This window comes from Formica exsecta, unplaced genomic scaffold (genome assembly GCF_003651465.1).
Source record: "Formica exsecta isolate Colony F162 unplaced genomic scaffold, ASM365146v1 scaffold48, whole genome shotgun sequence".
NCBI classification, from domain to species: Eukaryota; Metazoa; Arthropoda; class Insecta; order Hymenoptera; family Formicidae; genus Formica; species Formica exsecta.
This window is the reverse complement of record NW_021852035.1, coordinates 186,710-203,638: the sequence shown is the minus strand read 5'-3', so window position 1 is coordinate 203,638 and position 16,929 is coordinate 186,710. Positions and strand designations below refer to the sequence as shown.

At 39.8% G+C, this 16,929-nt stretch overlaps 1 protein-coding gene across 1 annotated transcript in view; it reads left to right on the top strand.

Moving 5' to 3' along the window:
* LOC115241354 (protein grainyhead) overlaps window positions 1–16,923 on the top strand; it is a 149,861-nt gene extending 132,938 nt beyond the window's left edge. The window contains 9 exon segments of the mRNA XM_029817070.1: window positions 3,829–4,088; window positions 6,591–6,759; window positions 8,117–8,228; window positions 8,526–8,620; window positions 8,847–9,017; window positions 9,188–9,373; window positions 10,270–10,722; window positions 12,316–12,380; window positions 13,491–16,923. Coding sequence (XP_029672930.1) covers window positions 3,829–4,088; window positions 6,591–6,759; window positions 8,117–8,228; window positions 8,526–8,620; window positions 8,847–9,017; window positions 9,188–9,373; window positions 10,270–10,722; window positions 12,316–12,380; window positions 13,491–13,764 — 1,785 coding nt within the window. The 3' untranslated portion in view covers window positions 13,765–16,923.
* Window positions 16,924–16,929: the final 6 nt, after the last annotated feature.

Genomic DNA, 16,929 nt, shown 5'->3' with positions numbered 1-16,929 from the left:
GGGACGGTCTTTAAACGGTTCACGTCTATATAAATCGCAATCAGCAAGCCGACGTTAGATAGCGAAACAGGATCGGAACAGGATCGCGGCTGTCCCGTCAAGCGAGACTCCGAGTTAACGCGGGTTGCACGGAGACTTATGGGATATATACGGAGAAATGTGCGCTACGCAGAGATATTTGCCACTGAATTACGCAAAGAGTTCGCCGGCGGTATCATTAATCGTCCGAGAAAAATGCACGGGAGCGCGTGGCCGAGCTGCAGAAACTATCACCGTATCTTGACACGACCGCGATAACCGTAATTCGATCAAACCATATAGAAGTCGGTACGACAATCCGAAACGACTGGTATCGTCCGCGCTATCGTTTTCAATTCGATCGCTCGCGATACAAATGACTTCGCTCGCAGCGCAATTAATCTCGCGACGAGATATCGTACATATCGCACATTAACGGGGCTCGTTCGCCGCTCAAAGGACATTCTTTCGCGCGTTAATATATGCGGTATTATAACCGTCATCCTATTACGAGAGTGTATATTTTCGCGTACGATATCCGCGCCTCATCGTTATCGTTCTCAATGCGATTTGTCAAGTAAATGCTTTCGCCCACGACGAAAACCTCACTGCGAGAGTTGGGCGATTAATCCTCCATGTCTCGGGCGATGGAAACCGTGCACGATATTACTCGTTAAAGCACTCTAATACCGAACGTATCGAATATGCATATGCAACGGCGATCGCCGTTCTCGAAGCGATTTGTCGCGCGACTTTTTCCGTCTCGAATACATAATTGCGTACAGTTAGACCCAGCGCGATAAATTTGGATGCTAATACTATACACCATGATGCATAATAGTGGAAAGGAAATGATTACGGTATCTTAAATTATAGTAGACCACAAAATTTCGACGTATCAAGAAGCGAACCCGTTCTTCCGGTATCTCGCGTTTGTTAAATCTAATGGTTCTAAAGACTTTCCACGATAGACGCGCCTTGCTGAAGTGATCATCTTACCTAACCTGATTTAAGGATCAATAAATAGAGTTGCAATAATCATAAAGTTCATTACGATAAAACGTATATATTCTAACTTTAACAACGTAATTGGACGGCTCTTCTAAAAAGAACAGCCGAGCAGTCAATTTCAATCGCCCGCAATTCTACTCTACACATTTTTACTCTAGAATATTTTAGAGGTCTACTTCTTAGTTTTATATTAAAGGCGTTCTTGATCTTTTCTTTTCACGAGACACTCGTTCGATTAAATGTGGCAATAGTCAGCCTATCGTTTCGATTATATCGACGAGGTAGTTTTCATTGTCTTGACGTGGACAATTCGTCATCCTTACGTAGCCGTTAGATATCTCGTTCGCTTCCGGAAACATTAATCGTGCAATAGTCGCGCGCGCGAGTAAGTCATTAGCATTGCAGTCGATATTACGAATTAGAAAGCACTCGTTCGTTCTGCTTCGCTTGTGCACGGGAGACGCTGAAAATAAAACTCGAAGCCGCGGGACGCCGACGATGGCAGCAGATTAGGTATTGAATGCTAGAGCTACTGTGAAAACCGATCCGCTCGCATGATTGGTGTACATTTATAGGCGCAATTAAAATGTTGATATTCAAAGCAGATATAACACATTATCCGAAAGAATTTTTCTTCATCAACGCGCGCTCGTTTTATCTCGCGGCTAATGCGCTCTACATCGACCATTTCCGCAATATTTTTAGGAGCGGTGCCGCTTTAAATCGCTCCGACATAATGTAATACTCCAATTATGATCGCACAACGCGAGCTATACGCGTCCGCCTAATAAATTCGGCTCGTTTGCGCGAACGTGAACTATAAAGAAATCTCGTTAAACTAATCGTAAATTTCGTGCACTACTTCGAGAATGGCGTCACGTTGCAGCCTCCGATGTCGCACGCAACATGTATCATATTCCAACCGGATCCGCAATTTCTAACTGATACTTGTTACTATTTAGAGGTTTTAAGTATGTTTAGATATTAAATATTTATCTCTCCTCGTATTCTTATCCACGACACAGTTTTTGTATTTGCATCAACGATACGCCGCGGCTCAAGTTTCTCGTGAAACAGATTCCGATTACCGGCGTTGGAGTGACATCTCAATTAGAGCAGTCGTGTACCTTGACGATAAAACACGATAAGTAAATAAACCACCGGCAAATTGCGTGCGTTATGCGCACAACTTGTTCACGATACGATAAAATCGCAAAAATAATGTTCTAATAAATCTTACTTTTCTGACGATATATATATGTTTTATATTATAATAAAAATATAATATTCTCATAAAAATCCGAATTTATCACATAATTAAAAATGTAAGAATTTAAAAAAAACATGATTATATTTTGAGAGTTTTAATTGTAAAATCTTTATATAAAGTGAAATATTCAATCATTCATATTCAAATTATATACGACGTCCGATCAAATTCTCGTTGAAAAAATCGCTTGCAAAAATTCTTCTTGAGATATGTGACTTTCATACTTATTGCACCTCGCACATTTAATGTCTAGAAGCATTTGAGAAGTCTCAAAATGACAAATAGCTTCTTGCCGACGTATGGCAAATCCAGTGGTTAGTGGAGAACTGTTGGCAAGAAAGAAGTTGCGCCGTGCTTTTTTTTCGGGTTGACAGAGATTTGAAGTAACAAGCTGCGGTAACCGCGTTGCATTGAAAAATAACTGCAGGCGACGCGTAATCGCATGAAGACATATGAGGGAATAGGTCGTTTGGCAAGCTGCTTATTAACTGCCACGGTTGGAAGCGCGTGCGGGTCGTGCGGTTGATTTTACGAGACCACAAAGCTTCTATTCTTTCTTCTTTCTCGGTGCCTTCGGCAGTAGTATGCAGATACGCAGCGAGATGCATGAACGGAAATGCTCGAAAGCACGTCCCCATTAGTAGATAAGTGGAAAACTGTTTTTTCTGCTGCAACCCTTTTATATTAAGCTATTAAGATTTGTTTACAATGATGCGTGTATAATCGACGGAAAGAAATTGCGCGAAAGCGGATGCGTCGAAATAGTCACGTAAAGTCGCGTGTTTGCGCGCGATTAATCATTTATCGGTCCAGTGGTCCCCTTAATCACGCAATTTGAAATTTATCGAGGGATACTTGAGGAATGAAAAAATCTAATGAAATGCATTGATATGCAAAATAAGACGCGAATGCGTACAGATATTGAATCGCGATACCACTGATATACAAAACAACAAATAATTGCGTCCATTACTAGTTTTTGAAATACTAATTACACCGTAATCAGCAAACATTTAAATTGGTGAAATTGAGTATACGCTTTAACGCTTGTATTATACATATATGCAAACGCGTTTTATCTACGAGAACGCGACCGGAAAGAGGTACAACTACCATTATCTCTTCACACGCTATATATACAGTGTCTTCTATTAGTTATTTAAAAGCCAGTATACATATGCAACATTATCATTATATTTCATATTTTCTTCATGAAAATATTGCTAGAAAATTACCGGTTGCTTATTTAACGTAATTAATAAAATAAAAGATTATACTTTTTGTGGTACCACGTATCACTTCGAGAAAGTTTATAATCATCATTTATATAAATGCTTATCTTATTTTCGAGTATTTTATTCATCATAAAATATAGTTCTATTACTTGCGCAATAATTTTTAACTTGAATTTCCAATATTTAGACATAACTGAAAAAAAAAAATATTAGAAAAAGTTACGGCGCTTATTTTTACAGGATGATATATGGGCTTCATTTTTTTCACAACAATGAACTAAATTTACTTTCTAGTCCTCGTTCGACTATACGGAATTATGTCCCGGCGGGACGACAGCCGGAGCGGCGGTGGTCCTCGAAAGCGGCGCCGTGATACACCACCAACCCCTGCAACTACAACTTCAGCAAAGCCACGCACAGGCACAGGTGCAACGCGGCAGTCTCGTATCCGCAGGTGCGACAAATCCGAATCCGAACCCGAATCCGCCGAGGTCGCGGCCTTGGCATGATTTTGGTAGACAGAACGATGCCGACAAGATACAGATACCGAAAATGTAAGTAAACTTCGAAAATAATTGTTTAAAAAATCGACAGAGATACAAAATTTGATGAAGCGCGTCTTTTTCTCTCTAAAGTATTACTTGGAAATAAAATTTTTTAAATGTAATATTTCATGCAAAAAGTCGGTTTTATTTCTATTGTCGATATTTTAACAGCTGCCTGGGTTTTTTAACTTAAATTTAAGAGATCAAAAACAATGTTAGTGTCGAAAAAGATAAAATCACGTCTTCAACAGAATTTACCTGATTAAAGCGAATTAATAAGTGAAGATAATAAATTATGATAAATATATAATAAACGTTGCAAAGGCGAATGTTCAAGTTGCTCTGTCGGATGGAATAACGAACGAATAGATAAATATCGAGATTGATAGATAAATCTGTCTTATTACATGAAAGGAATGAAAAAGATGCGATAAAAGTTAATAACTCTATGCTGTCCAGAGTGAACAGCTGTGAGCTTTTGCAACAAGACGAACACCTTTAATCGTGCATAAACGAAATCACTCATCTCAATATCTGAAATTCATATATTCGATCTTTAAATACAAATAATTGCACAAAAATATTGGTTATTATAACCTTAAGAATCAATATTATAATCATATGTATGATAAATATATCATGGTAAAATGATAGAAATATTACTATAGTTAGTAATTTAATTATTAATTTATAATCTTTCTCTTAACGTTTAATTTACATTTAATTATTATTGCTAATGATAAATATTTGAAATATAAACTAAGATATTTTTTTTTTTATTCTGACGACTAATGGCACTGCTGAAAATGAATTTACGACACAATATTATTCCACTTTCACGAGAAATTAATATCTCCATTAGTCTTTAACTAAAAGAAGAACTTCCTGCCTCTTGGTCTTTCGCGCGTATACCGTTCATTTCCTCCGCGGTTCATCACATCTGCCTGCCGACTGATTCAGTTTTCTCTCTCTCTTTATTATATCTATCCTTACTAATGATCTTCCTACTTCCCGTTTTGCTCCATCCGCCTTTTGTAATTTGTTACTTTCATTGTTAAACTGACCATATACGATCAGTGGCGCTGAAAATCCCTCTCTCGCTCAGCTCACCGAAACAACCGGCGATGAACAATGATGTTAAAGATATTAAGTCGGCTCTCTCCGACCGATTCTCAAAGAACGGACAAGCGTCTCGGGGTCGCGCCGAGTCCGGGTTGAAAAATCGCGCATCGGCCGACTACTCGCACCGTGAAATCGAAATGTCAAGAAGAGCGTACGGAAGAGGAGAAGGAGGGGAAGGGAAAAGATCACTGTTTTTTTTTTTTTGCAAACGGAAACGAGAAAGACGGACGTAGTCAAGGGTAGTCTCGTGTAACCCACACACAGAGAGTCGTAACAAGATGTATAGACAGCGAGTAGCAACGGTAGCTCAAGCAGCAGAGGCGTACAGGAGAGCGTTCACCCTCGCCACGGTCAGTTATCGCCTCGCTGCATCCGGTTCTCCAGCACGACTGATGAAAAAAAAAAAAAAAAATGAGAAAAGTACGGAGCGATAAAAAAAAAATAGACGAAAAGACCACGTCGCGAATACGAAAGCGCCGGCCGTCGCGCGCGGATGGAGATAATTGGAGGCTTTCGTGACGGCGCGATAATACCGTCGGCAAAAGGTTCACCGATAGTTCTGACGAAGATCGGTAGACGAGGTTTGGCGATTAGCGATTTTCCTCGATCGTAACGGCCGATCGTTTTGCTCCCGTTTTACCTTCGCGTCCACCTTGCTCCATCGCGCGCGCGCGTGTCGTTGTTTTGCCCTTGTCTTGTATCGTGGTCTTTCCCCTGGTCTGTCTCGGGTTATGGGCGTCCATTTTTCATAAGGCGTATCGGCCGTCTCTACTTATTTGCCTCGCAATCGCAGCCGCGAGACGGAGATAAGCTCGATTAGAAGCGCGATATTCCATCGGCAAGGTTGATGCGAATCCCGATATGTCCTACGGCGTCTTCCTTTTTTTTCACGTCGCGTCGCGCGTTCGCGTCGGGTTGCCAACTTTCTCAGGCTACAGATAATTCAAGCCTTTCATTATCGTTCGATTCTTATTAGTCGTTGGAATATACATACGCGTTCGCTTTTTTTCGCAATGAGGAACGTAATTAATAAATGCTTCTCGCGGTTTTATTTGTCTCGTATATTTATCTCGGTTGTTTTTCAAACAGAATATATTTGTTTTAACCAGCGCGAAATGTGAGAATTCATATAGAGAATTAATCGATAATTGTGCGATAATTACTGACGTTGCATAGCGCATTAATCGGCTAATTGAGCATACGTTTGCGAGCACATAATTATCATAATCGAGTAAAAGCGATCCAATCTTGACCGTGTGTGAAACGGCTAAATGCATAATGACTGAGGAAAGATGGCAGCTTAAATATGCACGTTTTTTACATACGAGCGTGTGCTGGTATCCACATTTTTTTTTTTTATTCGGGGAATTTTATCTGTCTGCCCTTTAGTTTCTCACCTTACGGATTTAAGTATCATCTGGAATCGCCAATCAGCACGTCGCAGCGCCGCGAGGATGACAGAATAACATATATCAACAAGGGCCAATTTTATGGTATCACGTTGGACTATGTGCCCGATCCTGACAAACCACTTCTCAAGGCAGGACAGACGGTCAAGGTAAGAACAGAAAGGATAATTACACTGTTTGCATAACGGTATTCATAGGATGATGTATAGATTGATGTAGATAAACATGCAGTTTTGAAAGATTAATGTTTACGTTCAAGATCGTAGGGACCCAAATAATATATTCAATAAAAATAATTGTCCGAATTTTAATAGCTTTTAAATTCATGATTAATTATTTTTTATATTAATGTCAATAAGATTTCGAGAGAAAAAAAATATAATCATTATTTGTGTCTATAATTCATTATTTGTGCCTATAGTATTTTCTCTCTCTCCCTCTCTAAATTAATTTCGAGATTAAATAATAAGACTATATGACAGTATTATTGCGACAACATTATCTAGCATCTATGACGTAATTGTCACGTCGAATTATCCTGTTCCTTGGCATTGAACAGTATCTCGTTCGCGTGACTCGAGCGACAAAATTCGCAGAGATGATCGGCGCGCGCGCAGCGTGTCGAAACCAGAAGAGCCCAGTGGTCGTTTGTTTTCGCGACTCTAATTGGCAGCCGCGGCGCGCACCGTTAGCAATTTCCATTCTGATAAAGGCAGTGGATTCTTTTTCCATCGGCGCGACGAGTTACGACTTTCTCGTTAATTGCTAATCGAGCGTATGGCAGATTCGAACGGTATACCCGCTATCTTTCGCGGCGTGAGCCTTAAGGGAGATCGGGCGAGTAGGTAGATAAGTATAAACGTAACGCGTAACGCGAGCCTCTTATTCACGGGTATCCCTCTCTCTTTCCTTCCTTATTTCGCGCGCCAATATTTCCTACGGTACGTCGGAGTGCGGTTCTTCGCCCATTCACCCGAATCACGAAAAATCCTTCCTCCGTCTCGGCGCTCGCTCGCCGCGAGCGGCGAAACGCTCACGCCCGCTTATGCCCGCTCGAGCGTGCGTCTGTCGCGGTTGATGTGCGTCTCCGCGTATCGCCTGAGCAAAAGATATCGCCGATCCAGGTGAACGAGATCTCGAAAGTTAATTTTGCATCTGTAACAATTTTTTTAGACTATTTTATACACGGCAGATTGATTAGATAATGCAAGAAATCTCGCCGCATTGCTATGCCAAGGAGCTTTAACTACCATTTGTTTAAAAAACGTTCCAAGTTGAATTGATAATTATGACAATATATTGTATTATCGAAAAAATATAAAAGGGTTTGTGTGTATAGAGAAATATTCGAATGCATGCGTTTGATATTGATTTTTATATATAAATGTTAATATCTCTTAGAAAGTTTTCTTTGCCATCGTCACAAATAAATCTAAATGCTAATAAATAATAATTAATAATTGTAAATTTCTTTTGTTATAATAATTATTTATCCGCATTGCGCAGAGCGTGGTAATGTTGATGTTTCGGGAAGAGAAGAGTCCGGAGGACGAGATCAAAGCTTGGCAGTTTTGGCATGGCAGACAACACTCTGTTAAGCAACGGATTCTTGATGCTGGTAAGATAATATAAAAAGATATGAAAGGCGAACCTGATCAATAATAGCTTTCTTTGTGAATAATACACGACGATAATAACTATCGATATTCATGATCGATTAAATCTTTAAGTCTTTCGTGTTTTTGTGCAAGCCTCCTAATCCGTAACGGACGAACGGTAAGATTTTATCGTCAACTTACATACGCCCCGTTATTTTAATATTCTATCTAAAAGCATCTCGCTAGAGCGTTAGTATTAGTTGCCTCATATTCCTTAGCATGATCTGCGAGTTTCAGAATCACGTTCGTTGTTACAGACACAAAGAACAGCGTCGGTCTAGTGGGCTGCATAGAGGAAGTCGCGCACAATGCGATTGCCGTTTACTGGAACCCACTCGAATCGTCAGCGAAGGTAAGGAACGCCGAGAAATGTCAATTCGCGTTACCTCTCTTTAAACATTTATACGCATACACCCCGGCCCTCTCCTGACATATCTCGATTATCGCCGCGCAATCGCACCGCGCAAATTGTATCGCATTCGCGATCGCGTGAATTTTTTTTTTTTTAGCGGAAACATTAATAAAGTAATTCCCGCGCGTAAGCGGTCACCGCTGTTACCTGTCCGATTTCTGCGCAGATAAACGTGGCGGTGCAGTGTCTCAGTACCGATTTCTCGAGTCAGAAAGGCGTGAAGGGTTTGCCGCTGCATATCCAGGTCGACACGTACGAGGAATCGCCGCCTCACACGCACACGTACACGCCGCCGTCCCATCGGGGCTACTGTCAAATTAAGGTCTTTTGCGATAAGGTAACCACTCTCGTGCATTTCCGTACGTTTATCTCTTCTTTTCTTTCTCTCTTTCTCTCCGTCTCTCTTCTTTTCTTTTTTTTCGCATTTGTAATGTAAATAACGCGCGATCGCTTCCTGGTCGCAATAACGATCGTCGAAATTAAGTTGAGAGACGTTGCTTACCACAGGGGGCAGAGAGAAAGACCCGGGACGAGGAAAGACGCGCGGCCAAGAGGAAGATGACGGCGACTGGCAGGAAGAAGCTCGACGAGCTTTATCACTCTGTCACGGAGCGCAGCGAGTTTTACTCCATGGTCGACCTGCATAAACCGCCGGTGCTGTTCTCGCCGCCGGCCGAGCACGCCATCGACAAGGTGATAATCCACTTTTTTTTATACGTAATTCAAGCAAATAAAAGTGTCGTCTGCAAGAACTCGTCGAGTTCTTATGTAGATATAAATCTGATTAAAGGCCACTTAATATATGATATTGAATTTAAAGAGATTATCTCATTATACGAATACGAAAAAAAATATATGAGTAGGAATAAACTATTTTTCTGATATATTACATTAACTTGGATGAAATGCATTATCGCCTATAAAGTGGTTGAATTAGAAAACTTTGTTTATCTTTAAATAAGTACGAGTATGTTATTATCTTAGCATGCGTTTTTCATTAATTAATCGGTGTAGAAACTGACCCAAAAAAATCATGTGGCAACCACAATCCTCTGCTCTCACCTCCGCCAGAACCTTACACTAACCGCAACTCTTGCATCGCAAAGTAACGACGTGGACTTTCTCGGAGACAACCTTTCGAATTTTGCGTTTTAATTCAACGAATCTTAGCCTTTATTTATCTTACCCCATGATATATTATTAATGTAATTTATCAGAATAAATATTATATGCTCTTTATTGTGTAATTATATATAATAATATATTATACATCGTGTTATTACAAAGTAAGTAATGATGAAACACTTTATTTTATTATCAATGTGCAAAATTTTTGAAGTTTTCATATTTATTTCTTCCTGCTCTTAATTTCTAGACTTGTTCTGTGATTCTTGTTCTAGACTTCTCTCTGTGATTTGTACCTTTCAAATATTACTTGTTAAAAAAAAAAAAAAAAAACCAATGTTGCATTCCAAGATTGCTCCTCATTTCCCAACGCAAAATTCAAAAGGATTCTCGTCGTCTCGCAAGTAGAAAAAAAAAAACGCGCAGAAAGTAAAAATAAATTCTTTATTCTTCTTCCACGACAGTTCTCGACGATGGAGTTGTCGGGCTTCTACGGTGGTGGCGGCGGCGGGGGCGGGGGTGACACCGACACCTCGTCCCTCAGTAACGGTGAAAGTGGAGGATTGAAGGCGGGGGGTAACAGCCCCTATCCGGCGGCATGCGGCCGATCGAATCTGCCGGCCCTCAAGTTCCACAACCACTTTCCACCCGACAATCTCAGTAACCTGCACGACAAGAAGGACTCGTTGCTGATGCAGGTGCAGGAGCTGCAGGGGTCGGTGCTGCAAGGGGTGCAACAGACCGGCTTAGCGGGCGCTGTGGTATCAAACAATCGGCTCCACTTGCAGCAACAACCGCCGCATTTACGCCCGACCGACGCCGAGGAGCGCGTAATGCTGTACGTGCGTCAAGAATCGCAGGAAGTCTTCACGCCGTTGCACGTTACGCCACCGACGGTCCAGGGATTGCTCAATGCTGTAAGGAATATACCCTAAAGATATTTTTCTTTTATACCGCCGACAAATACACACATTTGCGACACACGCAAACATCCGCGTGCATAGAATTGATCTCACGGATTTTTGCAGCTGCGAGATGACGGCTCGCGCGTACGCGCAGTTTTTGGAGATACAAAGATTTGAGAGAAATATATTTATCAAGTTTTTTCGGAAGTTATATATACAGAGAGCCCAGATATAGGCCCGGATAATCTCGCTGCGTTGTCGTGAGCTATTAATGTCCGCAATGTGCAAAAGAAATTAATTCTTCCTAAGGAATCGTGTGATATAAATGTACTGTTCACTTTAAGGCGAAGAATGAATATCGTAGAAATGTAAATCGAACGCGTGTAATTGAAGAGAAATATGCGTTCAAGTGTCGCGTTAACTAAACGTTAATAGTTGTCATCCGGTAGTAAAGTAGATAATGTAACATTCTCTAAACTCGTTTGTATGCCTCGTAGAAATGGAAACGGGAAATGGAAATTCTCGCCATTTCCATATCACGATCGAAAGATATCGGCAACTATACCTACGGTAGCCATAACATTTTATGCAAAACACCGGGCGATGTCTCGAATATGCGCAACCATGGGCGTTAATGGGTTAATACGTGATTACGTTCGCCGGCTGGCTTGCTCTAAAAACAGAATAAACGACAATAATGTCACGTGCTATATCTCGCTATATCGATAGTGATAGGTTTCCTGTAACGTAGAGTCGGTAAACGTTATCAAGTTTAATAAAATCATACGCCGAAAGATAACTAATAACTGTTTCGATTTCAATCGGTACCACTTTAGTTTCACTTATTCAGTCGCGCTCGATTCGACGCGGAAAATTACGCGCTGTAGGAGAGTACACAAATGTACATATATGTTTATTTATGTATACACACACATATGGCCTCATGTCAAAAATTACCTATGCATGTGAAGGCATACCTACGCCATTATTAATATCCGCGCGTTCGCACTGGTCCACCCAGCTAATTAATATTAATGCGCATGCATCATTGTCACCTGTGTCCAAGATCCTTATTAATATAATATCAAAAATGCAAGACGTACGATCATATTACCCCTCTTTCTCTTTCTTTCTTTCTCTCTCTCTTTCTTTCTCCCTCTTTCTTTTTCTTCGCGGATGTGCGAGACTGTTAGCGGCTCATAAGGATTTGTCGAACGTTGATGTAAGAGCGTGTTACGTATGAACCGGCAGAAGGAAAAAATGGAAAAAAACACCTCTTTCTTTAATATATCTTTATCTCTTTCCTTTTCTCTGTCGCGTTTTCTACATGGTTCACATGGGAATAGATCGCGCATTTCTATCTCAATTGCGGCTCAATCGCGACTCAATTTTTCATATATGTTCCTTTTCTACTATATCACTACGTTTCGATCTATTTTGTCTATCGATCTGGCTCTGTCTTTATATCTTTCTCGCTATCGCGGAGATATTGCGTCCACCTTCGCGTGTCTCGTAAGTACTTTCTCAAATACGCGGGCGTGAAACAATAAATGGTCCGCAAACCACTATCAAAATTCTAATGTTCTACTTTTTTCTATTTTGCAGATTGAGTCAAAGTACAAAATTGCATCCTCGAGTATTAATAATCTCTATCGCAAAAACACAAAGGGGTAAGTTTAGTAGAGTGTCATCTTTACTTGCATGCACGCCTACGCGATGCATGCCATAACGGTGACATTGCCTGACTCTCTCCGCCTCTGGTTTGGTAGTTTCTCTCTCTCTCTCTCTCTCTTTCTTTCTCTTTCGCTCGCTCTCCCTTTCGCCTATGATCGTGCCTCTTTCAAATGTCGGATACGCGTCCCTCTGCATTGTACGTTTGTATACATACACAATTCTTGTTAAGTGTACTCTCTTTGCTGATCATCTTGACATGCACGCAAATGTCGCTGCATGCTGAGTATATCTCGCCGATACGCACAATCTCGCCTGATTAATCCACTAATTTATTCTTCACGCTTCTCTTTTCCCTTCGTCTTTTGCCTTCCGTTACGAGCGCATCCATGCACGTTTGATTGCCTCGTCTAATATCGTCGTGCGTCTCGTTCGGCTGACTCTTTTTTCCCTTTTTGTCCATACATTTTCCAACATACGTTGGTTGTACACGACGGCCGTTGTTTCCCTCAATGATTATTCTTCGTTATTCGATATATTGCTCACGTTATAAAAACGAATTCTCTCTCACTCTCTTTCTCTTTCTTTTTCTCTCAAACTATGCGCAGTGCGGTGCGAATTTTACAATTCATTTTTTATTTTTTTTATTTTTTTTTTTTTTAAATCCACCGCGGATCCATCGTCTCGTTTCGCCGCTACAATACTGTGATGATTTCATGACGATATTCTATACAGTAACATTATTTTCCAAATATTTTTCCTCTTTTATATAATATTAATTTTTTAATGCCGGGAAATTATATTAAAAAGAAATAAATATTGAATATTATAAAAGTATAATAATATATCCATCACACAACATATAAAATTCTTGAAAGTTTTTGCGCATTAAAATTTCATAATGATAATGCGACATGCCGTTAATCGTACATAACATAAATTAGCAGCTCGTTTGCCAAGCATCATAATGTTATAGCGGCCAAAGTTACCGCGTTGCATGCCAACTCGAACGATTATACGTTTTTCGAGAAATGATACTTATAGTTTCCGTTCGCGGATCGCGCTACCTCGAGGAGATTTAACGAGAGCGTCACCCTACCCTGTTGCAGAATTACAGCGAAAATTGACGACGATATGATCCGATATTACGTCGACGAGGACCTGTTCTTGCTGGAGGTCAGCCACTCGCGGATCAATCCGGATCCTGGCAGCGAACGTAATCCAAACTCGCCGGGCGATCCCGGTGATCCGGGCGATTCTCCCTCTACGGCCGGATACGACGTCACTCTCATCGAACTATCCCATCCTCCACCATTGCCGCACTCACCCCTCGCCAACTCCACGCACGCACATGCCCACGTTCACGACAACAGCAACACCTGAACCAAATTAGACGAGAAAGAAGTCCATTTTTGATCGTGTAAATATACCGCGTAAGTTGGTGAGGATTGGTCATTTGGAGGAAAAGGATCAGCAAGATTTCGTGTCTAACGATAATTGTTAAATGGACAGCGAAATTTCTTGTGTATCGCACTTGAAGATTCTTGCACAATTTGCCGGTGACGGGCTTACTAATTGTAAGAAGGTTCATCGAGCATCGAGTAGCAACGTGCTAATTAACTTTCAGCGAAGACTCAGGAAGAATCATGAAGGATCATTATCATGGGATTATTGAATTTTCAACATCGAAGAAGAATTCAACGTTGTTTCTGAGTAGGTCATGTAATCTTATTATAATATTATAGAGACAGAATCTAAATGTTTTGTAATATGGTTTGACACATATTTTCTAGATTTTTTGACGAATATTTCGTTAATAGTTATCATTTGTATAAGACTTTAAATGGTCTTTCGGCATAGATGTACGGGCTTCGACTCAATTGAAGCGAGTCGAATGTGCAAGAATGTACGCATACGTCGCTAACCGTACGAAAAGCGACACGTTACTCTATATTACTTGTTTTCGTCTCGTGAACAAATTATATCAATTATTAGAATAGGATACCGAAGCGTCGCGTTGCAAGTGCGAGCGCCATGTAAATCAATCAAAATTGATTTAAGTATCCCGATATATGTTACATATACGTATGACGTATATTGTAGATTTATATGAGATCGTATCTATTAATTCGTACATTAGTTGACGTATCGATTCTTAATTTGCCCGCAAGTTTTAAAAACGCGTCGCATTAATAATGTCATCGGCATGAATCCCGCGAACTATAATTTTAAAAGCCGATAACTTATGTATATCGTAACGCGCGTGCCGTCATTTCACGTTAAACGAATGACCCCCGATATATGTGTGTTAATCAATGACAGAGGCGATCATTGCGTTCTCTGATGCGTCTTTCCGCATTTCTATTCGATTTTCGTCCATAAAGATTTAAACGCCGCGCGACAAATTGTAAAAAAAACGGTAATATAAAAATATTAAAAAGAAGAAAAATACAAATCTCATCAACAGCTTGTAAAAAGCCAATCGAAACTTTCTTTTTATTTGCCTCGTCTCGTTAACAAGACCTTTATAGCCTTTCATTTACGAGCATATTAACGCGCGCGACGTATTTACGCGTACATGAAGACGTGATGCAATTTCATAACGTTGCTATTAGCCACGATCATTGCGTGCAAAATCTCGACTTGAAGCGGAAATTCATATCGCGTGTTTCTGCAAAAAGTTAAAAAAATCCATAAAACAGAGATCCAGAGATCGCCTCTTCTTGTGCCGCACTCTTTGCCACGTCACGCTCGAAATAACATCGAGAAGCCACGACTTTTTCTAAGTCTTAAGACTAATAAGAGTAATATAATCACACTGTATTCGTAGTATAATCTCCCTATAATACAGCAGCAGTCCGGACCAGACGTTAGATAATAAAATAACGAATTGATATCTCGGAGTTAAAACGATCAATATTATTCCCTCTAAGAGAAGAGAGAGAACTTCATACACATTTTAAAAATATTTATCCTTTTATCTTACGCATTATAAAAATATTTATCTTTATAATAAACTGCTAAACGAGAAACTGCTTTTCTTTGGCTTCAAAGTAAACGGGAGAAGGTGAAATTATATTCGGTCTTACTACGAGTACTTCCGAGATTCGATATCTGTGCGAGATAGAAACTCGCATTGATCACAGCAAACACGATTCACTCGAGAGCAATAAAGGTAAAGATTTTCTTTATTAGATAAACGCGTCCTTATCAGGACGTAAAGTACCACATTTTATAATCTCACCTACAGTGAGTTCAGTTTTTCAATCTTACTCGAGTTGTAATGAAATCATGATATTGTCGGCGCGCGTTAAACGTGACCGAAAACGATAGCATTACCAATAACTTGTGGTTATGTAGTTTGTAAGATAAAGTTTAAAGATAAAGTAAAACAATAAAATGTGCCACCCCTCGGTGAAAGCAAGCCACTTGCCAGATTATATTACGGGCAATCACGATTAAGCGCGTATGCACACATATAACGCGGGAATATACGCATATTCATACATTTTTTCATACACATACACATACTTGTTGTCAATTATATTAGAGATTTAGATTAGAGTAGAAAAATCACGATCATGACGCTCTCTTCTTTTCTCTTGTTTTATGTTAATCATATATGTACGTCGATATACACACCGATATCAAAGCAAGGATCAAAATACGCTTGTAAAATGCTTATTATTACTTATTGAATACTATATTTTGTTACATTTATTGCAGATAGCATATAGATTGATATTATTAATATTATGGATTCTATTCAATTACGCGTAAAGCATATATATTATAGTTATATTATATTATTATTAATATTATTATATTTTTTTTATACACACGAAAATGCATGTCTGTACGGAGTGATAATGCGAATACAAAAGGAAGAATGGGAAATGAGAGAGAGAGAGAGAGAGAGACCGAAAGAAAAAATGCGTATGAATGAATAACTCGGAATGCCTGTGTATGGAAACGTCAAAGAAAACGAGAGAGAGAGAGAGAGAACTAGCATCTCTATACATAAAATCAATTTACGTTATACACATCTACGAGACCAAGATTGTTGGTTAGCTTTAGTCCATGACATTTCTTGCAACGTTCCCTTTCTGTCAACATTTCCTTCCCATGTCCTCTCAACCGCTACTGTCGCACGTCGAAAGCGCTCGAGGCGGAACATATGACTCGTTTATGTGAGACAATTAGCTGTGTCATCGAGCCATTTTATTATAATAGTATCATCCCATTATATATTATTCTTACAATTATTAATATTATTATTTACATTATGAGAGAACAGAGAGAGAGAGAGAGAGAGAGAGAAAGAAAGAAAAAGAAAAAGAATCGGATGAGTCGACGGATCGTCCTAGCATTGTACTTAAACAACAACGTAAATGACGACATGGAATGAGCCCGCGAATTTTAGACTTTATATTGTTAAAAATAGAGGAATGCATAGATAAAAAAACTGTTGTTGATTGGTAAACCAGACCGAGAGTGATGAATTCGGAAGTGTGAGAGCTACACAAAAGAATAAGATGCGAGAATGCC